We start from the raw sequence: 24,759 nt of genomic DNA on the forward strand, positions 1-24,759 counted from the left end.
TTTTGCAGATTCAGCTACTAACATGTACTCAATTTCAGTTGTAGATAATTCCACAATAGACTGAATTATAGACTGAATTGTTGATTTCCAGATTTCCAACATATAGGCCCCCCACCAAGAGTAAACACATACCAAGTTGTAGACTTTCTGCCATCCAAATCACCAACATATTCAGAATCAACGTACCCCACAACTGAAGGATCATCCTGCTGACTGCCAAACATCTGAAGGATCATCCTGCTGACTGCCAAAAATAATTCCATGTCCTGCAGTACGCTTCAGATACCTGAAAATCTACTTGACTGCTTCCCAATGTTGCCTTCCAGGTTTACACATGTATTTGCAAACTTGACTAATAGCATGAGCCAAATCAGGACGAGTACATATCATTACATACATCAAGCAGCCAACTGCATTAGCATATGGAACATTTGTCATGTCTTTGATTTTTGTATCTGTCTTAGGACACTGTTCTGAGGAAAGCTTAAAATGATTTGCCAATGGGATGCTCACAAGCTTTGTTTTGCTCATCTCAAACTTGTCCAACACTTTCTGAACATAGCCTCGTTGAGGTAAACATAATCGTCTTGAGTCTCTGTTTGGATGAATCTCCATTCCAAGAATCTTCTTCGTAGGACCCAAGTCTTTCATTTCAATTTTTTTGCTCAATAAAGCTTTCAAACCACGGATATCATTCATATTCTTTGCAGCAATCAGTATATCATCAACATACAGATACAGTAATATACAGTAATAGAAAAATAATAGAACGATCATCAAAACTCTTCACATAAACACAACAATCATATTCACATCTTTTGTAATTGATTTAAATCATGTAGGAGTCAAACCTCTTGTACCATTGTCTTGGAGACTGTTTCAACCCATACAATGATTTCCTTAACCTGCAAACCAGATGCTCTTGTCCAGGTTGAGTGAACCCTTCTAGCTGCTCCATGTAAATCTGCTCCTCCAGATCACCATGCAAGAAAGTTGTTTTAACATCCATTTGCTCTAAATGCAAATCTCAAATAGCTACTAATGCAAGCACTGCACTGATTGAAGTATGTTTGACCACAGAAGAAAATGTTTCATCATAATCTATCCCCTTCTGCTGTGAAAATCCCTTTGCTACCAGTCGAGCCTTGAACTTTTCCCTTTTTTTTGATACTGTTGGTTTCCTTTTGTAAACCCACTTGCAACCAATAGTCTTCTTTCCCTCATGAAGCTGAACTAGCTCCCATGTGCGATTTTTCTGCAAAGACTCCATCTCCTCAGCCATTGCACCCATCCATTTCTCTTTCTCTTGGCTAGTGATAGCCCCTTAAAAAGTGGTTGGATCATCGTTGCTGATGAGAAATGCACAAGAGACCAAAACTTCTTAACCCAATCCGCTAGGAAGTCTTATATTGGTGTGTCTCTGTCTGTCTCCGGCTAAATTATAATTCTGCAGATCATCTGGAATGGAATCACCAGGTGTTAGATTTGAACCTTCAACTCTCTCAGTTGTTTATGGATACTGTTCAAAATCCATATGCACTGCATCTGAACTGGAACTGTTCCCTTACACCTTGTCTTGACTCTGCTGTAATATGGATTGTTCATCAAAAACTGCATCTCTGCTGATCACCATCTTCTTTGAAATCAGATCCCAAAACTTGTATCCTTTCACACCTTTCTTGTAGCCCAAAAAGATGAACTTCTTAGATTTTGCATCAAATTTTGATCTTTTATCTCCAGTTACATGCACATAAGCAAGACAACCAAAAATCCGTAAATGATCAAAATTAATTGGATTACATGTCCATACCTCTTATGCGACCTTGCCACCCAACGATGCCCGATGTGATCTATTAATGAGATAACATGTCATATTTACAGCCTCTGTCCAAAAACACTTAGGAAGCCCTGCATTCAATCTCAACCATCTTTCCCTTTCAGTTAAGGACATGTTCGTCCTTTCTGCCACACTATTCTATTGTGGTGCCTTGCGCACTAAAAAAATGCCTCTGAATCCTGTGTTTCTCACAGAACTTCTGAAACTACAAATCTGTGTACTTTGTGTCATTATCGGATCTCAAATACTTAATCTTTCTGCAGTTTGGTTTCCACCTCAGCTTTTCACTGCTAGAATTTAGAGAAGACTTCAAATTTCTGCTTCAAAAAATACACCCAAACTTTCCTAGAGAAATCATCAATAAAGATAACAAAATACTGAGATCCTCCCAATGACGATTCCCTAGTAGAGTAGGGCCTCATCAGAATGCACATAATCAATAATCCCTTCAGTTTTATGTTTTCCCGTCATAAAACTGACTCTAGTCTGTTTTTCAAGAATACAGAACTTACAAATATCAAGCTTGCAGCTTTTAACACCATGAAACATATTTCTTCTATGCAATTCCGCCATCCCACGTTCACTGAGATGACCCAGACGCATATGTCATAGCTTTGTACTATCATCATCTAACTCCACATAAGAACTCCACCTGCAACTGTACTCCCCAACAGTTTGTAGATATTCTCTACAGTTAACTTTCCTTTCATCACTGTCAGTGCACCCTTAACAATTTTGATGGTTTCCTTATCCTCATCTGTCTTAGGAATAAAACCATTTCTGTATAGAGTGCCTAAGGAAATCAATTTTTTCTTCAAATCTGGAATATGTCTGACATCACATAATGTTCTAACTGTGTCATCATACATCTTAATTCTGACTTCTCCAATACCAATAATATTGCAGTATTTATCATCACCTAGATAAGCTGAGCCAAAATTAGTTGACATGTATGAAGTAAATCACTCCATGTTATGTGTTATGTGATAAGAGCATCCTTAATCAATAATGCATGCATCCATGAACTGAGTTGATGAAACTGAAAGCATATCACCATCACTGCAATTTATGCTGCACCACATTTACAGACTTCGATGATGCATCACTTTTCTCTCCAGTCTGCTTCTTCAACTTTGGACAATCTCTCTTCATATGACATGACTCCTTGCAATTGTATTAATGAATTGTTTTTTTGCCTTTCGACTTGAATCTGGAATTTCGCCTTCTATTACCCCCATTCTCTTTCTTCCTTCCACGATCATGCTTACCCTTAACATATAAACTTTCGTCATAAGAGTTTTCCACTGCATTCTGCTTCCGCTGGTTATGAACCAACAATACTGCAGTAATTTCATCAACTTGATAGTTTCTTTCTCATATGTAAGAGTAAAGAGTAGTCATCAGGGAGTAGTCATCAGGTGTTCATAGGAAGAAGACAATGAACACAACAAAATCATCGCTCGATCTTCATCCTCAATATTCACATTAAGCCGTGACAGGTCTGTGATTATTAGATTGAAGTCATTAACATACTGCGCCAGATCATAACCTTCTTGCATCTTCAACCCATACAAATTTTGCTTTATATACAATTTATTCGTCAGAGATTTAGCCATAAATCGAGTTTCCAATTTCTTCCATATCTCCCCTAGAGATTTCAGATTCATCACGTGATACATAACCTCATCTGACTTGCATAGGTGTATAGTTGCTGCCGCTCATTGTTGCAATTATTCCCAATCTTCATCCTTCATGGCATTTGGTTTTGTTGCCCGCAAAGCTTTCAAGTTCTCTGTTGAGCCAACAGATTTTTCACTCTTGTTTGTCACAATCTGAAGTTACCAGGTCCATCGAACTTCACCACCTCGAATTTTCTACAAGAAAATGTCATTTAAAAATAACTCCTACAACAAAAACTTCAGCAAATTCCTCTCTTAAATTTTGAAAAAAATCCTTGCTCAGAATATTTCCAAAATATCCTTTGAATATTTCCAAAATATACTGAAACTTATCTTCGGAATACTTGAAATTTTCCTTCGCGTGAATATTCCTCAGATTCCTTTCTTCCAATTCTTCCAGCAAAGCAAATAATTTCCTCTCTGCCTGAAATATTCATTCTATTTTCTCTCCGCCTCCAACAAAAGAAATAAAGATTCCTTATATTTCCTCTCAGCCTCCTGCAAAGGAAATAATTTCAGCAAAGGAAAAAAAAAAATTCTTCTCCAGGAGATATCCCAAAGGAATATTCTTCCAATCTTTCCTGATTTGTCCGCCCAGCAGCCTACAAAGCGCGAACCGAGCCTCCTGATTACGCCAACTTTTCCCGCGAACCGAGCCTCTTCTGCCCAGTGCCTCCTCCTTCGAACACCAACAGTCTGAAACTATGTGCGGAACCAATCGCGGAAGAAGTTCCAAAAAATCTCACCTTCCTGGAAGAAGCAATGCACGAAATTCAAAGCCCCCGATCTGGAGCTTGTCACCAAAAAAAAAACTCCTCACGCTGCCGCGAATAGCGTCGCGAGTTGCCGAGATTCGCGAATCCCGCACCATGCTCTTCCTCAGCCGCCGAATCTTCTTCCTACCCTTGAACCAAGCTCTGACATCACTTGTTAAGAAATTAGGGCAAAGAAAAACATGAATCAACTCAAATCCAGAAGAACACAAAGAGATTTAACGAGGTTCGACAAAGATGCCTACGTCCTCGGGAGCAGAGTGGCGAATTCCTTTCAATATTCAGAAAAGAGATTACAGAATTTTGGGATAAAATCTAAGGTTATATACAAACCTATTATAACCCTAGAAAGAACAATAAAGGAAACCTTGGGTACAATAAGTAATTATCAAATTACCCTTGTACCACACCCCCAACCCACATAAAAAAATTCTCCTGATGTGGACAGAATCTTCCGCTCCGCTCCAGCATCTGTCCCTTTATGGTATATGAGCCATATCTAATACTTTTTTAAAATAGATTTAAAAAAATTCAATTAAGAGTTTCTTCTCAGTGTGAGGAGCGTTTATTACATATGAAGAATGTTTGTGTGAATTTGGTTGTATTTAAGAATGTTTGAGGCTGGTATAGCTTTTATAATGATTAGTCTTGTACTAAAAAATCATTTAATTTATTCATATTAAATCAAAGCGGGGGTGGCTTTGGTAAGTTGTATTTATGTGTTCACGTAGCAAATTTGAACATGCAACTATCATGTGTGATCTTTTTACCATCCGCCCGTTACAAAAGTGAAATATATTAAAAACAACAACTTTAGCATATGCTTCATGAATGATGTTGTTTTAATTTACACTTTAATTCACCACATAGATCCCACTTGGAAACTCATGAAAATGAGAAAGAAATCAAATAATTTAATCAATGTATTCATCCAAATTTCCCAAATTTACATGGGCTCATCTTGATGAACGTGAATACACAGAATAATTTCACAAAGATTGATATGAACTTACTAAAACTAATCAAAGTCATGAAGCGACAATAAACTTCTCAAAATCTAAGGGAGTATTTACCAAAGCTCAAGCCTATTTATGATTACACACATTTATCTAAGCTCAGGAACTATTTGCTAGGCTGACAACATCAAAAAGATCGACGAGTACTTAGCAATTCAGAGATAAGTCCAAGTACTCAATCATAAGCAACACGTCTTGCCCTTTCATAACAAGCAAAAAATTAATCAAACAATTTCATATGAAAAACAAAGGCTTCTCCATTCATCCAAAAAATTTGCACGTAAGTTCATACCGAACACCTTCTAACGAACCACAAACCACAAAGAGCAATCCCAAAATTCGTTGAGTATAGACAGTGATTGCAAACCACAAAGAGCAACCCCACCAAAATAGATTCATTAAACACATAAATTAAGTTACTCACATTCATCAAACAACATTTCAAATATGTATTCACTGAAATTTAATGAGCATATACAAAGAAACCCTACCAAGACAGAGATCAACCTAACCGAGATAGAAAGCAAACCACCAAGAGCAACGCAATCGAGACAGAGCAAACCAGAAAGAGCAACCCCAACTACATAGAGACAACAAAACCACATAGAACAAAGCCGTAAAATTTTTTTTATCCAAAGAACGTCTGTGAAAAAATGAAAGCCATCACATAATAAACAAATGTCTTTCTTCCAATATAGCTATTTCTCCAAACAACTTCACCGAAAAACGAATCAAAAGCATTTGGGTATCTGCACAAACTATAAACTACAAAGAACAAAACCACTTAGACAGAGACAACAAATCACAGAAAAAAGCCTTTCAAATTAAAAAATAGAAGGTGCTTGAAGATAAAGGAAAGGAAAGCAAAGGAAGAAAACACCAGCAATCTCTCAACTGAGGTACCGGAGGATGAAGGAAAGCAAAAGAAGAAAAAAGCCGACACATCGAACTGAAGGAGGATCACTCGAAAAAGAAGTATGCTAGTGCGTTTAAATAAATGCAACCAAATTACATAAATCAAACGCACCAAAGTATATTTTCGTTCAGCGTCAGAGCAGATAAGCTATCTCAAACACACCCTTAATTGAATGCCACTCAAGTACACCCTTAGCACACCCAATCCACACATACAGATCATCCATATATAATATTTTTTCCAACTCGAGACACTATGTCACTGTTTGAAGTAGCTTAGCTTTCTTTTAAAGTGATTGTAGAATAGAATTTTCGTCAAGTTTTTTTTTTTTTTTTTATAATAACTACCGTGGATGTTATAAACGTTTTCCTAAAAAAAAAAAAAGAATTCAGACAATAAGTCCTTACTGCAACCAAACTTTATCAATTCTTGTCATCCATCTTAAAAATAACAGCTTCATATCATAAAATTTTATTAAAAAAAAAGCTAATAAGTCATAACCAAACTAAAATATTGCAACTTCATGAAAATAAATGCCCAGAACACATATTCTCGCATATATGACACATGCGCACAGAAAAAGCAAGAAATCTTCGGTATCAGCAAAACTAAATAAAAAAAAAAAAGGGTAAAGCTTGTTTACACTTAACAAACCAATCAAAATATAAATGAATGAAGCTTATTCCGATGAATTTGACATACATGCCTGTTATCTAAGAATGATACATTGAATAAGATAACAGCTTGTTCTGTGAAGGAATTGCTCAAATATAAATAATAAAATCACTATATGTTTTCTGAAGTGTTCTAAGCAGGCTGGATCTGTGGCGTGTAGGTTTGGGAAGAAAGGAAAGTGAGCGCAGTTACCACGTTGGAGATGAGAGGCCTCGTGGTTGGTTCCTCCTGGACGCACATCGCTGCAACGGCGAGAGCTTGGTAGAAGCCTCTTAATGGATACTGACCCTCGAGCATTGGGTCGGCCATCTGAGCGAACTTCGTCCTGTCTTTGAACTGAGGGCGTGCCTGTAATGAGTTATCATTTTCAACAAATATGAGTACATTCCAGCCTTTTTCACATGTGCGTACGTTGCTTGATAGAAAATTAGACTGAGCTTTATACAAGGAGTCTACAAGAAAGCTTTCACGTTAAAAACCAAAAAAAAAAAAATAATAATACTGGCAACTGATCTAGGAGAAATTATCAAATATACTTCTCCTATTTAATTGGAGTAGACCAAGTAGCAAAGTTATAAATTCAACAGTAATTTGTTCTCCTATAAGTGTGATGAAGATAATGGCAACAAAGATGACCATTGAATATGAAGATCAACTGACGATGATTGTCGCGAGATGACAACCAGATGATGATAATTGGATGACGAGAATAAATATTAGACAACAACGAACGCGAGATGATGATGAAGTAAAAGAAAAATGGTGATCAGATGGCACAAGTCTAAAAATGGTGATTAGACAACAATATTTGGATAATAAATGTCGGATGATGATGGTGAAAGTGGTTGAATGATTGCAATTGAGTGATGGTGGCCGGATGATAATAGTCGGGTGAAGATATTTGAACAATGACAATCGGGTAACAATGATAGAAAGATAACAACGAACAAGATGGTGGTCAATAATGGTTGGGAGCGGGTTGTCTTTATTGTCAGAAAGAGCTTCAAAGTTTTAAGATAAAGCTCTCAAGTCTCTCCTCATTTGGAAAAGTGTCTATTTATCACTTTTTTGAATGATATTTTGGTAAATCTAACTAAAATCTAGAAACTATCTATTGAACAGCTCATCTTAATTCTTTTGAGCATAAACCGATCTTTTAGTCTCAAAATTTAGTGATCCTAGGTTAGCTGAATTAATTTTGTTAAGATACTCAATTTTATTGTAAATATACAAGATTTTTAGACTTTTTGGCCTTTAATTAATGTCCTAAATTTTCAAACCATGCTTTAAATGCTTGATCTAGGCTTACTTGGGCTCAAATGGAAACACTTTCATTTTGTAAAATTCAACTTATTATGAGGAATGTGTGTTTGTGTGTGTGTGTGTGTGTGTGTGTGTGTAATTAATACTTGAAATTGAATAGCCCCAAAGTTATCTCATTGGTTTAAATTATTATTTATTTAAAAGGAAAAAAAATCAAATCTTTGATTTTCAGTTTTGTCAATTCGCCTTGTTGCCGTCCCCTAGTACCAATTGGTTAACATCGACTAAAAAAAATTAACAATGTATAATATGATTAGGCAAGCCAATCCGATAAAATATGAACAAAAAGAAAAAGGATCAGCTGTGAATTCAGACAGAAGTATACAGAAGGTTAAGATCTTTCTATAGTTATGTTCTCTAAAACATAAACGTCAAGAAGGCCTAACTTGAAGAAATTCTGGAAAAAAGCGATCCTCTCGTATAACAAAAGAAAAAAACTAAAATTTAATAAATTTAAGAGAGAGCAGCAAAGCCACTTACCCATGCGACAAGATTCTGCGCCCCTGCTTTACTGGAATAATCAATAGCCTTCCTTCCTGTGATTATCTCCAATAGTACAACTCCAAAACTATAAATATCTGATTTTAAGGTTAGCTGCCCCGTCATCGCATACTCTGGTGCACAATATCCGTATGTACCCATGACTCTAGTGGATACATGAGAGTTATCACCGACGGGACCAAGCTTTGCCAAACCAAAATCAGACAACTTAGGATGATACTCCTCATCAAGTAAAATGTTCGAGCATTTCAAATCACGGTATATAACTGGTGGATTCGCTTTATCGTGCAAATATTCTAGCCCCTTCGCCGCACCAGCAGCGATTTTCATTCTTGTGTTCCAATCCAATCGCTTTGTTTCTGGAGTAAGATCTGTAGCAATAGATCAATGTCAGTGTTAACTGTGTTATTTAAATAATAGTGCATTAGAAAGTGCTCATCAAAAAGAGGCTAAAGTTGAACCTGAAAAACCAATAGCCAAACTCAATTTCAACCCAAAAGTTTAAGTGTAATGAAAGAACCAATCACTCTATACCGCCATACTCATATATTTATCGAAGAGATAAGTGTAAAATTGTCCACAATACTCTTTGTCCGAGGTCATTTAGTCCTCAAGCATATAAAAGTGTCAATTTAGTTTACACATTTTTAATAAGAAATGACCCCATGTAAATATTAAAGAGACTAATTTGACACTTTACTCATTTATCAAATATCTGCTTTGACACTTTACTCTGTCAAAACACCGAGTTATTAATGAAAAATATTGCACTTTTTTCTATGTTATACAGAATATCAACATGAATTATGACATCTATTTTTACTGGAATTTATTTTAACTGTCACGAAGTAGCATCTATCATGCCACTGATAAATTAATTATATAGAGAAGTCATCAAACCAGACAGTAACATATAGCAATGACATATTATTACATATAGCAAATGTGTAAGAAATCAAACAACTAATAAGAACCCAAACATAATTAACCAGGGATTGAAAAACGGCATACCATGAAGATGGACATCCAATGATCCCAGCGGCATGTATTCGTAAACCATTAGTCTTTGGTCACCATCAGCACAATAACCAATTAAGTTAACAAGGTTGGGGTGGTGCAATAGACTTAGCATCAATACTTCAACTAAGAACTCTCGATTTCCTTGCAAACCGTTCCGATCAAGTTGCTTTATAGCCACAATCTGGAGGCCGAAAGTTCACAGTAGCGTAAGACTCAAAAGCAGGTTTAATAGGACAGGGATACAAAGCAACAGGATGTTACGTCTTAATTTTCTAATAAATTAAAGCATTTTATTGCAGGAATTTTCGCCAGCGAATATATCAAAAGAATATGTAATTTAACATAATATAGATAAAGTGCTGGGGCAAGCATAGCACCTTACCGTTGGATACCATACTTTTTTAAGAGCACAAAAATCAATTTGAGCAGTGTCAGAAAAGTAGATTAGTATTAATCTTATTGAAATAAAAAAAAACTTTAATCACAATTTAAGTAAAATTCGGTTATGTGGAGAACAATCCTTTCCGTGATTTGGAGCTTCCTGTAATTATTTGTTGGGCTATAATTTGTACTCATGCTGCTATCCATTGATTTGGTATATTGTTAAGGTTTCTTATACAACCTAGAATGATAACTAAGATGAAAACACAATAGAAATTATAGTCCACAAGTTACCAACTTATACTGTTGACAAAAAATCATCACTTTAATGTAACTTTTTGACAAAAAATCATCATATTTAATGTAAGGATAACAGCGACACTTTGTTTATCCTAAAAAAATATTTACCAATCGTTTAAATTTAATATTCCAAAGAAAAAAGAAATATAAATTTTTTGAAAAAAAAAATAATTATGTGCTTCAAAATGAAAATTCAACACAATTCTAAGCACACACAAAACCAGTAAGAAAATAATTTAAAACACAAATGATAGAAATCACTCCAGAGAAAAAAACCATGTTTCATGATGGTATGAGGAATCTCCCCTCCCAAAAGAAAATAACCGTAAGTCATGTTGGTACAGAGAGTCTACCTTGGAAGTAGTTAGTTCACATCTATGAACTACTCAAAAAATACACATCCAACAAGCACACTCACGAAGAGTGAAAAACTAAAATTTATATCAATATTCAATACTCATTAAAACTTACATGACTTGAGATTAGCCAACAAAAAACATAAAACAAGAACTTCTCAAAATCCGCAAAAATTAAACAAAACAATGGAAAATTTCAATGCATTAATCATTAATTACACTAATACAAATTCCTCCATAAATTATACTTCCTAAATTGCTTCTAAAGACCCAAAAAACTAAGACGGATAAAACATCAAGCTCATAAGCAAAGAGAGGTGAAGAAGTGGGTGTGAAACTGTGGCTGGGTAAAAATTGCGACAATTTAAGTAACAGGTTCAGGCATGCAGAGAAGTAAAGAATAGTAACAAGCTTCACATGAAAACGCCTAGTAAGGGGTCTCGTTAAGGCAGCTGCGGCGGTTTGAAAAAGCAGCTATGAAGCTGTTGCAGAAGAAATTGTTGTTCAAAAAACTACGATAATTATTACAAATTTATTTTAATTTCAAAAAGTGAGCCCGCACCTTTCTGGCAGCCACCACACTCACAAGTTAGGTTGAAAAATGCAGCTTTCTGCCACAAATTTTTTTTAAAAAACAGCAAGAAAGCAGTTCCCCAAACAAAACTGTGGTGGTGGTCTGAAAAACAAAACTACCAAAAAACTGTCCCAAATAGACCCTAAATGCTTATTAATAAAGAATAATTAACAATTCACATCGTGGGAATGATTTTAAACTCCATATGTACTTGTTAGAATTCAATTCGACGAGCCCAAACATCACAAAAAATAAGTTAAATCTAACAGGCTACTCAAAATACTGGAGAACATATCTGGTTCAAATAAAATCTACAATTATAGTCATGTTTTTACGCATGAAATGAACTAGGAAATAAAGTTTAAAATCTATAAACATGATTTGCATTAATGAACAAAACACTTTCAGATTTGTCTCAATCTGTTTGGCTTGAAAAATTTAGCTAAAACAAATCAAGTATTTAGTAGTTGTTAGGTCTGGCCAAAATTGAGATGCTTTCTGCAAGGTAACCATGAATAATCATAAATAAATTTGTCATTTCATGGCACAATAAAACTACGAAATCAACTTTCAGAAGTGAATACAATTTTTGGATATAAGTTAGCTTCTGGATAAGATGAGTAGATATGTATGGTAAAGGTGTTGAATGTAAATTTAAAATGAGGAGAAGGAATAGAGAAGAATCTATGGTACTAATGTTCATAAGGTAAAATCAAATCAGATCGGTTAAAGACATCACTAATACCAATATTTCTCCAAATTTCCAATCCACAGTTTATTGCCCTAACATGTTACGAAATTTTATATAGCATTGCCTTTCTTGCAACTAATTTCCTAAAGGTCCAGTAAAAAGCTGATATGATCCGGAATACATTTCTTACAAAAATCAGGGCAAACACATATTTTATTTCACGAACACCAAATCAAAGCAATAAACACAAATTCATAAAGATAAACACCTACAATTTGGGAGGTAGGCAATCTCTTCCAAATCCTACAATTCGAGAGGTAGAAAATCTCTCCAAAACCCTAACCCTAACACTCAAAACAACAATCTCATGCAAACCTCTAACTCTAAAAATATTAGTCATTGATAATAATAAAAAACTAAATTTCCCTTAGGCTATTAAAAGACAAAAATTTTCCTTAGGCACCGGCGATACTCCCACCACAAAAAGACACATTGTCATCAACATGGAAGAAAAAAAAAACTACTGCTAAATCAAGCCATGTAGCTCCTGCTCATAAATTGGCCTAACTATGGCTCTCGGCGTCAGCAATGCTACACTCATAATGACCTTATTTAACTTCTCCCCCAATGAAACTTATCATTCTTCAATTTTCTTCGTCTACAACCACATAATCAAATTACAACCCATCACGTGCTTCAGATAGTATCTATAAGTCTCATAAACTTTCTCAACCCCTTTTAGGTCTTAGATAGTGGCCCCCCAACATAACCGCCACCTTCTTTGGATCAACTTACAGTCTTATACTAAGGTCTTGCACAAGTTGGCGTCATCGCGAAGCACCACCTTCCTCCCCTCCACGCTAATCTCCATAGTAAGGAATTTCCAATCCACCTTCATCTCCCTAACCGTCTATAGTCACTTTATCCCCAAAATCACATTAATGCTTCCCAAGTTTAAGGAAAGAAAGTCCTCCACCACCTATAGGCCCTATAGTATTAATACTAATCCCCAACAAATTTCCAAATTTTTCTTCACCTTCCCTATCCTCACAATGACCCCAAAGCTTCTCGTATCTACCAGCATCAACCCTAGCTGGTCTATGACCCGATTTGAGATGAATGTATAAGTGGTTCCATTATCCACCAACACCACTACCAGCTGCTCCCCGATCTGTCCCCGCCTTCATGGTGTGATTTGGAGTAAATCTCACCACTGAGTTAAGGGACATCTCTACTACATCCAAATGTAGTGCTCCTCTCCTTCCATTACTTCTTCCTACGACTCCTCACTATCAGTCTCCTCCCACTCACAAACTAAAAGAACCTAGAGAGTGTGATCCTTGCACTAGTGGCCTAAGGCATACTTCTCATTATATCAAAAAAATAATCTCTTTGCTCTGTTGTCTTGGACCTCTGCCTACGTGAGACGTTTGAAGTTGCCCCCAGAATAAGCCCCCATATTCCTCTCCTTCAGCATCTCCTTCTAAAATGATACATTCTGGATCCTCGGTATCATGCTCGTCAAGTACACTTGTGGTGTTGCTTTTGTTGGTCTTCTTCATCTAGTTCTTGTCTCCACCATCAGGGCAAGTTCCATCATCTCCCTCAATTCCCGTGATCTCAATAGTCAAAGTGTTTCTCATATGTCAGGCTTTAGGCCCTTCATGAAATTACCCTCCAATCCTACTTAAAAAATCTCTCTCAACTGTATCAATAATAACTCGAATCTCTCATTATATTTCATATCAAGGCATAGAATTGTTCGTGTAGGCTTCCTTCTCGGATGGCAAAAAAATATTCCAACAAACAATCATTAAATTCCTCTCACGAACAAATCAGGTATCTAACCCCCTCCACTGAAATCATGCTGAAGTTTTCCCCTCTACATATAACTTGCCACCACGATCTTCTACTCCCCATTAAGCCCATTCATCGTGAAATATTGCTCCACCTGATAGACCCATGTATGTGTATCTTCCCCATCGAAGATCAACAACTTCAACTTCCTAACCCTAGCATATCCAACCCAATCTCTTATCCCTTCAACGTTTCCCTCATTGATCATAGTCATACCCTACCCCAACTTCTTTGATTTCTTCATGATCCTCCAAACCTCTTGCATAAACCCTCATCCATATTTTGGCCCAAACCATCCATCAGAAATCTCTAATCCATCCCTCATCAAAGTCCTGGTAGGATTCCTTTCATGTTCTAACATGTTCAATTTCTTTCCTTTCGATCTGGCTACAGCTTTTCCAGTCAACCTTTGGTTAAGGTTTACAAATTGAGTCATTGGCAAGATCTTAGATTGCATCTCAATAACCTTCCTTATTATCTCCTCCATATTCTCGATTCGATTGTTAATGGCAAAAAACTTTTCCTCTACCCCAAACTTAAGTAGCTCTACTTCTTCTTCTAATCTCTCCTCCAAAGCATCAGCTTTCCTTGCTGCCATCACTCATTGTATGGTTTCAGAAATCCTTTAAACTGGAATCACAAATTTCAGAATTTTTGTACACAAATTTAGCATGCGCGGAACTCTGGGCATTGCGATCCCTGAATTCTTGTGAGTTGTTTTGTGCAAAACTATTGGAAACTACGAGGAACTCTAGAAGCCACAATCCTATACGCGGGTTCAGCTTGGGAAGTCATGTTGTTGACCTCTCGCAATCGGGATTCAACTAGGTTGCAAATTCGATCGTGAGTTCCGATCACCAGCAATGCGGAACTCTACACATCAAAACCATGATTGTGAATATTAGTCAAGAGCGGCATAAAACCCCTGTATAATGTGACCCCATCGGCTCCCCAGCAAGCTCAAATCACGAATGCATCGGATGTCACACTCTGAATACGATCTATCGTCGCTTCTCAGCTTGCTCTTATCGCTTTGTATCGTGACTGTTACATGATCCCCTTTTCGTGCGTGCGCAATCCAATTAACTTCCTAGCTCTTATCACAACATGTTATGCGATCTCTTGTATGTATACAATATCTCTTGTATGTACACAATAAACAATCACAAAGGAAGATGGACATAGACCTTTATGTCGCTATCTTTCTCTTCCCAAAAGAGTCTCGATCCTCTTCTTCTACTTTCCAAATTCCCAAATCCACACTACGATACCAATTTGATATGATCTGGTACATATTTCCACACATGAAATTAGGAAAAAAACAGATTTCTTCTTCAATAACAAAAAAATGACAAGTTGCATAAGGATAAACACCTGCAATTTGAGAGGCAAGTGATCTCTCCCAAATCTTTCAATTCGAAAGGTAGGAAATCTCTCTTAAACCTTAACCCTAGGCTCAAAACCACAATATCATGCATAATCCTAACACTAAACATGTTAGCACTATTTATACTAAACAATAATAATAATAATAATAAAATAACCAAATTGTCCTTATGCTAATAAAAGACAAAATTGCTCTTAGGCACCAACGTAACAGAAGCCTTATAGAATTCATAAGCAACATTACATTATCACCTAGTTAGAATTCAATCCCCTATTTACATAATTAATTGTTTGTTTCATATGAATCTCTTCATGCTAATATGACGGTTCATACAAATCATTTAAAGTTATAATTTACATAATTAATTGTTTCTTTCATATGAATCTCTTCATGCAAATAAGACAGTTCATACAAATCATGTAATTAGATGATAGAAAGCAAATAATGTAAATGTGAAGATGCTAGTATGTGTCACAAGTGATACTACAGATTATTTATAACCATTTCCCACATGATTAGATGATAACAAGAATAAAAAAAAGTAGGCAACACACGATATTTTGTCATTCCTTAATGGTCAAAAAGCCCTTTAAAAAAAGTCAACCAAGAATGTTTAAATATTAATAAATTTAATTTTTAAACTCTTAGATTTTGACCAAACTTTAAAATTTAGGTTTCTTTATGGCTTTCATTATCAATCAATTCATCTAAATATTGATAAAATTTCACTTTCTTCTTAAGTTTTAGTATATAAGATTGCAAACCTAGGAACTGAGATCTAACTAAGCATAAAACTAATTTTAATTTTATTGATAGGGATACTTTAATTAAAACTTTCGTTAATAGTTCAATAAACTTTTTCGTTAGATTTGCCATCTTTAATAGGCAAAATTTGTTTACTTTTGTATTCAAGCTCATATTCATATTTAGTAATTTCTATAGGAAGCTATCTCACCATAAAAATGGATTCAGCTTCCACGAACCCTAATCATATTCAGTATTAGATTCAGCTTTTAAGTATTTTTTTATGTTTGAATACTATAGTTGATTCAATGTAAATTTCAAATTCGATGTCAATTTGAGATTTAGATTCAAAATCAATCTCAAATTCAAAATTGATTTTAGGCTCAAATTTTGGATATAGATTTGACTCTCTCGTCTTTAATCTTAACTTCAAATTCAAGTTGTAACTTGTTTAAGTGTAGGCACAAATCTATGAAAAAAATTTTAACCAGGTGCAGATTCAAATTCATCAGTCAAGTGCAGCTCAATTTGCAAAAGTAAATCTTCTTTTATATTCAATATATCTCTAAATAGTCTAATTGTAACCGTAAATCTTCACATAGTTCATTTTCAAAGGGATATTCATGTCTATAGCTTTCAGTCTATCTTCAATAGAACCAAATTGGATCATGCAAGACTTCTAGGTCATTATATGTTTGACAGGTTAAAAAGAAGAAAATAACAATTTCTCTATAGGGTTCTACTCGATTGCATTATTACTAACATATCATTCATAGTGTGCCTTAATATTTAAAGATTCAACTAAGGCCTCACTTAGCGTTTTTAGTAAGCAATATCTTAAGACAAACCTAATCTTTTGCCCAATAAAAATTAACAAAACTCATGATGATAAAAAGATAGTCTAAAGGAAAATCATATTTTACTATAATAAATATATAGTAATATGCAAACATACTACAATAACTTCGACAACAATCGATAAAGTAATTATTCAATTGATCTCAAATTTTGTGTGACATATTACTCTTTGAGTTTGCCTCAATTGATCTAAAAGTTAAAGCAACGATTGTATTGTAAGTTATAAGTATGCAGCACTACAATCCAATTTCATGTCTGAAACAAGTTAAAAATGGATAACCTGCCAACTTTGATAAAATGGAAATTCATTTAAATACATATGGCTGTTCGAGAAAAAGCAGAGCATCTAAATTATCCAAGAAAGAAAAGAAATGCTGACGAAGTAGCTCATCATAAGTTTGATCTTCCTGTCAATAAATAATAAATCTAGACCTTTCTAGCGAACATAAAAAAAAATGAACTCCGAGATACGGGATTATAAACTGACCTGATTAGAACTCTCCAGGCAACCCTTAAAAACTTTTCCAAACCCTCCCTCTCCTAGAAAGCAATCAGCACTAAAATTCCTGGTTGCAGCTAGCAGCTCTGGGAAGGTAAATATCTGAGAAAAAATATTTTTAGACCCATTACTCTGCACCGATATATCTTTCGAAGGACCATTGATTTTTTTACCATCAAATTGGCTTTCCTTCACTGACTTCTTTGCTAAACAAATTACCAATAAATGAAGATTAGAAGTTTTACTAAAACAAGCTAGCATACATTTAGTAAAGGCATTCATTAATAAAAGAAAGGAAAACAAAAAAGTTCCCATAGACATTAACACTGTGTTCAATAGAAACATTATGCATAAAAAGTCATCCATTGTTACTTATCAATCAAAGCAATTCACCTAAGGGCTCATTTGGTTGCTTGAATTTAGAAAATAATTTGAAAAAGAATGAGTTTACAAGATTCCATCATTTGATTTGATGCAACTAGATCGATATCAAAATTAAGCTTTACAAATAACATCAAAATTTTCAACTATGATGATTCTTTTCTATCTACAATTAACCAAATGATCATGGAAAAAAAAAGCTATCCCAATGTTCAAATTTCAATGATAATTCTCACATCCAGGAACGTTGCAAACTACAAAAATCTAAACATTCCACTGAGGTTTAACGAGAGATTTCAATTCTCAGTCATCAATATTGTTTAAGCTGCAATACAATAAATCTCAAGTTGAGGGAACACTAGCTATCGTGTTAGCTGAGAAAATCCCAAAGTAGAATCACCATCCTCCTCCAAGTTCAATTTAAATTTTATGACTTGAAGTGATCAAAATATTTCTTTCTCTTTAGCATCATTAAAACTTGTGGAATCAAGATTTAAAAAATTTTTAAGATGTTTTGGTCATTCAATCAAATGTATCAAAAGTTTCACAATAGATAGCTAAGATTGTATGATAAGATAATTGTAATTTCAAAAGTTGGGACACTTTTAAATGGCTTGGAATCAAATACATGAATTATTAAAGATACTTCGCACAAATTGAATAATTTGGATTGGTGAGCATTAAGAAAAAACTATATTTTATCATAATATCATTATGACTTTCAAATGATTGATGAATGACTAAACCATCATGAAAATTAGTGAAACACAATCCACACAAAATTCGTATATTGTAGCGTCATCTTGAATTTCAAAATTATCAAATAATAGGCATAAGTATTTTTTTAGCCAAATTTTTAGGCAAGTACCAATTTTTAGATAAACCTACTTATTTGTGGTTAAATGCTGACAGAAAAGACAAGTAAGTTTACAATGTGAGGCATTTTATTTACATGATTTAAAAGGAGACATTATGAAACCTCCTAAGTAGAACAGAACAGAAAATATCAAAGCATTACACTAGCAGAAAGATGAGAATTGAGTGTCGTACATGGCAAAATGCCATGACATGAGAGAATCCTATTGAACCCTAATTGAGATGAAGTGCTAAATCAGAGAAATCTTCTCTTAAACTTAAAGGGGCCGTCTCAACAATCCTATCTGCATTATAATTGATTCTTAGTTAATGATACTAATGAGGACCTCAATTACTTAGTGCGGTAGATTGTTAAACCCTTTAAAGTTGAATAAAGGAAGCAATATCTCTTAGATTAATAGTTTTGCCGTTAAACCAATATCCCAAACAAGCGGCTAATGATCGGAACCTTAACCGAGTTCACGAAAGATAAAGTAATTAAAGCTGCAATAATCTAGCTGAAGAAAATTGATCATCAACAGAAGGACATGGAACACAGCCAAATCACAAACGTCAACAAAATTCCAACGCAACCTTTCCAAATCGAAGCAAGAAAAAGCCTAAACAAAACATGGATAACCTAACGAAGTAGCAGGAACCCATTTCCAAATGAAAACAAACACAGCCAAAAACTACCCCATTCAATCAAAAGCTCAATCCGAAACAATCCAATAGGGAATCGATTCCAATAGCATCTCGATATTAATGAATGAGTTGAAGAAAATTTCCAGTACCCGAGGGCTGTGGGATGTGTTCCTTCTTCATGCTCTCCTTGCAGCTCACTTCGCGGCAAAGAAAGCAAGCCATCTTTCCGCACCAGATATCCCACCCCTCGGCTTCTTCTCAGTTTCAAAGCGAAGTAGAGAAGCAGAGAGGTCAAGCCAGGCAGAAAGGAAAACCCGGAAGCAAAAGCCACAAGATAAGACAAGAGGAGGGGGATGGAGAAAGAGAAAGGAGGCATTGGGATCTCCGATCTCCTTCTCACACTGCATAATTGGAAGCTACCTGTGCGCTTCTCAATTAGAAATGATATTTTCAATTAAGATAATATAATCGATTATCATCTTTATATCTATTATTGTAGTGCATCAAGATTGTGTCCCTACGAATCTCAAAGAAATCCAACAAATCGAAAAAAAAGAACATAACCTACTTACCCCAAATTCAGAATCAAAAATGAAGGCTAAAGAATAACAAAAAAATGACATGAATCCAAATTAATAAGACTAAACACCACTGAAAAACTGAAAAATACATCAACCTATCTCTCGATAGATCTGACCCGACGAAAGAATCTAGTTCCCCAGCATTACCTCTCATCTAACGGATGTCCCGACGTTCCTCATGTGGAACTGACAATACAATGGAGCCTCACAACCATCCCAAAGGACTCTCTTGTTAATGAAAGAGTAGAGTGTTACAATGACTCATCTTCTCCTCAATAGCCTAATCTCGTTGCACCTACAAGAGCTCTCCATCCATAGATTGAGATTTGATAACCATACTACATTAATTGACCGACAAACTCTAACCGACCGAGTCAATCCTACCCACCGAAACTAATCAAGTCCAGCTGACCGACAACACGGACTTAGCCTGACCGACAACACCGACTTAGCGTAGCCGACAAAGTCAGCCTTACAGAGCCGAATTCATGTTATCCCAACCCACAAAACTATAGACTAGTAGAACAATAAGCTCATACATGTAAAATATCTATAATGTCCTCTACATCCCCCATTAAAATAGAGGCAAAAATATAATATCACATATTGCATCCTCTCACCTAAAAATAGGAAGATCATTTTATGAGACATTGATAATATAAAATACGTTTCACTACTTGTTTCTCTCTATATCTCTCTTTCTCTCATGTCTTACTTTGTAATACATGGAGTGTGATTCACGAATAAATCATAATTAAATAGTAGTGGATTAAAAGTTTTTAGAAATATTATTTAGATATATCTTGTTTTTATTTGAATATATAATATATATATATAAAGTGTTCTATACAAGGAATAGAAAAATTTATATAAAAAAAATTTAATTGCAGTTGATAAATTTATTATTTATATGAGATTACAAAAATTTATTCTTTCATATAAATAAATGATATGTGATTACAAAATTGGGAATACTTATTCAATTTTATGTTGCTATCATCTACAAAACTAAAAGATTAGTGATTGGATGATAACACTCGAGTGAAAATCTTCAATAGAAGAGTGTCAGTGACGAAGACCTGAAAATATAAGTTGAGCAATAATAATTGGACGTAAAAACTAAAAAATGGTGGACTAGATATATTGCAATTTTGAATGGTAATATTGAGGTAATTATGATTGGATGGCAGTGGTAAGATAATGACATTATAATGATGACACTTGAGTAACATTAGTTCGATAATTATAGTTGAATGATGATGGTTAGGTTATAAAGATCGAGTCATGGTAGTCGAATGATAATGATTATTAACTATATTTGTCAATATTGATTAGCGATCGAAGTTGTATAATTTTGAAGATGTCTTCGCTTTCTTTATTTTAAAATCCTGGCTTATTTTTAAGTTCAATTTTAATTCAAATTCAACTTTTTTAAGTAAAAAATAAGAGCTTGTTTATAATTTTTATGAGCGACATTTATAATTTATTTTATTTTTTCAAAATTCTATAAACTCCATCAAATGGTGAGTTATTTCCCGCAACCATTGATCTTCTGTTCATGGGCTTGCTAAATTTCTTTCGTTGAGATACTATGTTTAATCATAAGCATTCAAAATAAAAAATTTCTTTTTTGTGACTATTACATAATAGAAAATTAAAGTCTTAATAGGAATATTCAATACATACAAATATAAAAGTGATAAGGGACAAATATTTTATATATAAAAAAAAAGAAATATCATGAAGTTTGATCTAGTCAAAATAATTCACTATATAATTGATGTCACAAAATTTTATCTTTCTTCTTATTTAGAAAAACGAGGATTACATATTACGAATTTTTACTTGTACTTCTATTATTAGACTAGAGATTGTCAAAGGACACAATTTATTAAATGATAATGGTTAGACAACGACAATCATGAATTAAAGATTAGGCTACTATGAGCCTATGATTGCACTTAAGTTATAACAACCACTTGTGATAATCATTTATGATTATTGATGATTGTATTTAGCTCTTAGCATTATGATTCATCTTCATGCTGAAATATAGCCCAATTTATAGTATGTAGAAAATAACACTTTTGTAACTTTAACTAAAATGTAAAGCACTCAACCAAATGATCTGTGTTAACTCTTTCAGTTATAGATCATTTTTTTAGTATTTAGATGACTAAACAATATGAAATTTGAGTGAACATAGACTCGTTGGTCTCTTCTTGTCGAAAAAGTATTACATCAGGAGTCCTGATGCAGTTTTGCATCAGACTCCAATCAGGGTCTGTCACGTGTACAAACATGTCCACCCATGTATTAAATTAATTTTTTTTACTAAGATAGGCCCACCCATGTATTTTCCCAAAAAAATAACTAATAATTTTTTTGGGAATTTGGGGGTATTTTTATAATTTGGCCAAATTTGGTGGATTTATGGAACTTCAGGTGAGTTTGAGTAAATTGGATGGCTAGGATTGATTTTGTGAAGTTTTGAGTGAAATTGGGGATTTTGACAATTATTAGGTATTTTTGGGAATTTTGGCAATTTGGGGAAATTTTTGGGTACCTTGGACAATATTGAATGGTTTTAGGTGGTGAGCATGCAAGCCATAAGAAGCCTTCCTAAAATCATATGAGCCTATGAGAACCCATCTTAAAACCTCCACATGTTGGTCCTAGTCATCCTAATCAAGGGTTTGGGACTTTGGAACACCCACATGAGCCTTCAAAAGGGTTAAGGAGCAGTTATGGAGCTTAAGGGGGGAGATGGATCACTTTGAGTGAATTAATGGTTTTGGGTGTGTTAGGGAATTTGTGGTGAGTCCAAGTGTATGTGTGCAAGATCAAGCCACCCCAGGGTTGCCCTAAGGCCAATTGATCATAAATGAACTCATTCTTGAGCCTTCCCTTATTAGTCTTAGCCATCTCAATGTGACAAATGTGGGCTTTGTGACCACCCATATGGGAATTCGCAAGAAGAGTCAAGAAGTGTTTAGAAGTTTTATGTGATTGGTTTCCATTACTAAACCTTTAGGATAGTCAACAGGAAAGTCCTAAGGCTAGATATTAGGCTTCTAAAAAAGGGAATTATACCTCATCAAATATGAGGTCAACAGTCTGTTCTCCTTCATAAAACATACACAGCCAAAACCCTTCAATGGGAGAATCTCGCTATTATCTTCTTTGAACATCTGACAAGAAGACTTCCAATTCAACGCTCTCGAGAGCATTCTGTTGATCAAAATAGCCGATGCCAAAACTGCTTGCTCTCATAAATGCTTTGGAACACTCATCATAATCATCATGCTTTAAGCTACCTCTAGAATGTATTTAATCTTTCTCTCTACTACTCTAATTTGTGTTTATGTGTATGAGCATGTGGTTTGATGTTGTATCCCTTGAGCTCATAAATATTCTCCAAATATTTTGTTGGTATACTCAGTCTCATTATCGAACCTCAATAGCTTCACTACAACATAATATTGAGTCTGAATCTCCCCGTGAAAGTCTTTAAAGCAGGCAATCACATCTCTTTTATTTTTCATCAGATATAACCAAACAATACGAAAAAAAAATTATTAATGAAAGTCACCAAATATCTGTAACCATCCAAAGAAATTGTAGAACAAGATACTCATATCTTTGAGTACATCAAATCAAAAACCTAAGAACCCATTTTACTATAAATAACAAAAGAGCTCCTCATGTGCTTACCAAACTCACAAGTATCACACATAAGTTTTTATTTATTTACATTTTCATACAATGGCTGATGAAAACTATTCAATAGAATAAACGAAGAGTGTTTCGTATGCCTATAATTTAGCAACGAAACATCTTTCACACTCCTCTGAGATCCTCTACCCCAACATTCTCGATCATGAATGCCAAAATTGAGTCTAAATCGTTTCTATCCAAATACCAGAGTACACTTTATCATATTCTAGTTCAGTATTCTAAGTGTTTGAAAAAAAAATATTACATTAGTACTCCAGAAACATTACATCAGTACTCCGGAAACATTGGGAGCACGTGTCAAACTTGCCCCCATCATTCTGTTTGACACGTGGCACTACGCAATCGACGCGGAAGCCCTTCTTTGTCTGCGTCTCTCTGCGCCGCACGAGTTTGATCCCGCTTCATCCGCCGGTCTTGACCAGCGAGGAAGGCAACGATTAAATCCTGACGCACAAAGACCTTCGGAAATCCCATCTTCTTACACCTTCGTCTCCCTACCGCTCTCTCCTCGCCGACGTTCCAGAGCAGCGCCACACTCCTTCCTCTTCCCCACTGTTCCTAGCCGAAACCATGGACGCAGATGTAGAAAGCCCGTCCCGAGCCGATCCTCTCTCCCTGCGGCGTCTATCCAAGTCGCGATCCCTTCCCCCGAAGCCTTCGCACGATCGATCCTGCTCTAAACTGTGCGATCAATCCTATCGGCCACGCCACCTAATCCCCGATCTATGTTGTCCCCCGCACTGCCTTCCTGCCTCGCAACGACCCGCTCCTCTCTGCGCAGAAGCCGCACTTTCTTGTGTCAGAACCCTCGCGCGATCTTCTTTCTTCCTTCCCAGCGAGCCGTGATCGCGTCGTTGCCTTCCCAGCAAGCCGCCATTTGCTTTGAAGGTATTGGTTAGGACTCGGGATGGGATCTTGTAGCTGAAATGTTGCTCGATTCTTTTTATATTTTTTTTTATTGAATATTTAGAGAAGCTACATTCAAACCAGTAACAAAAAAACTTCCACTGACCAAAAAGAACAACAAAAATCCCCCAATTCCTTGGGCTTTCTTTAGCTCACTCAATTCCTTTTACATAAATTTCACCTTTTTTTTCATATCATAAACAAACATCTTATGTCTGTATACTAGAATAAAGATTAAACTACAATAGAATTACACCACCTGCTGA

At 35.2% G+C, this 24,759-nt stretch overlaps 1 protein-coding gene across 2 annotated transcripts; it reads right to left on the reverse strand.

Annotated features, from left to right (window-relative positions):
• Positions 1–6,870: 6,870 nt before the first annotated feature.
• LOC110018684 (probable serine/threonine-protein kinase PBL7) lies at positions 6,871–19,701 on the reverse strand. Of its 2 annotated transcripts, XM_020716083.1 has the most exons (5): positions 19,418–19,701; positions 17,376–17,593; positions 9,732–9,921; positions 8,700–9,091; positions 6,871–7,244 (listed from the first exon to the last, which is right to left on the reverse strand). In XM_020716083.1, exons 1-5 carry the CDS (start codon positions 19,488–19,490, stop codon positions 7,029–7,031), a joined length of 1,089 nt encoding a protein of 362 aa, XP_020571742.1. In that variant the 5' UTR covers positions 19,491–19,701; the 3' UTR covers positions 6,871–7,028. The 2 variants fall into 2 exon arrangements, with proteins under 2 accessions (XP_020571742.1, XP_020571743.1); XM_020716084.1 differs by lacking the exon at positions 17,376–17,593 and having other exon boundaries at positions 6,876–7,244; positions 19,418–19,485.
• Positions 19,702–24,759: the final 5,058 nt, after the last annotated feature.

The sequence above is a fragment of the Phalaenopsis equestris genome, unplaced genomic scaffold (genome assembly GCF_001263595.1).
Source record: "Phalaenopsis equestris unplaced genomic scaffold, ASM126359v1 Scaffold000030, whole genome shotgun sequence".
In the NCBI taxonomy this organism is placed as follows: Eukaryota; Viridiplantae; Streptophyta; class Magnoliopsida; order Asparagales; family Orchidaceae; genus Phalaenopsis; species Phalaenopsis equestris.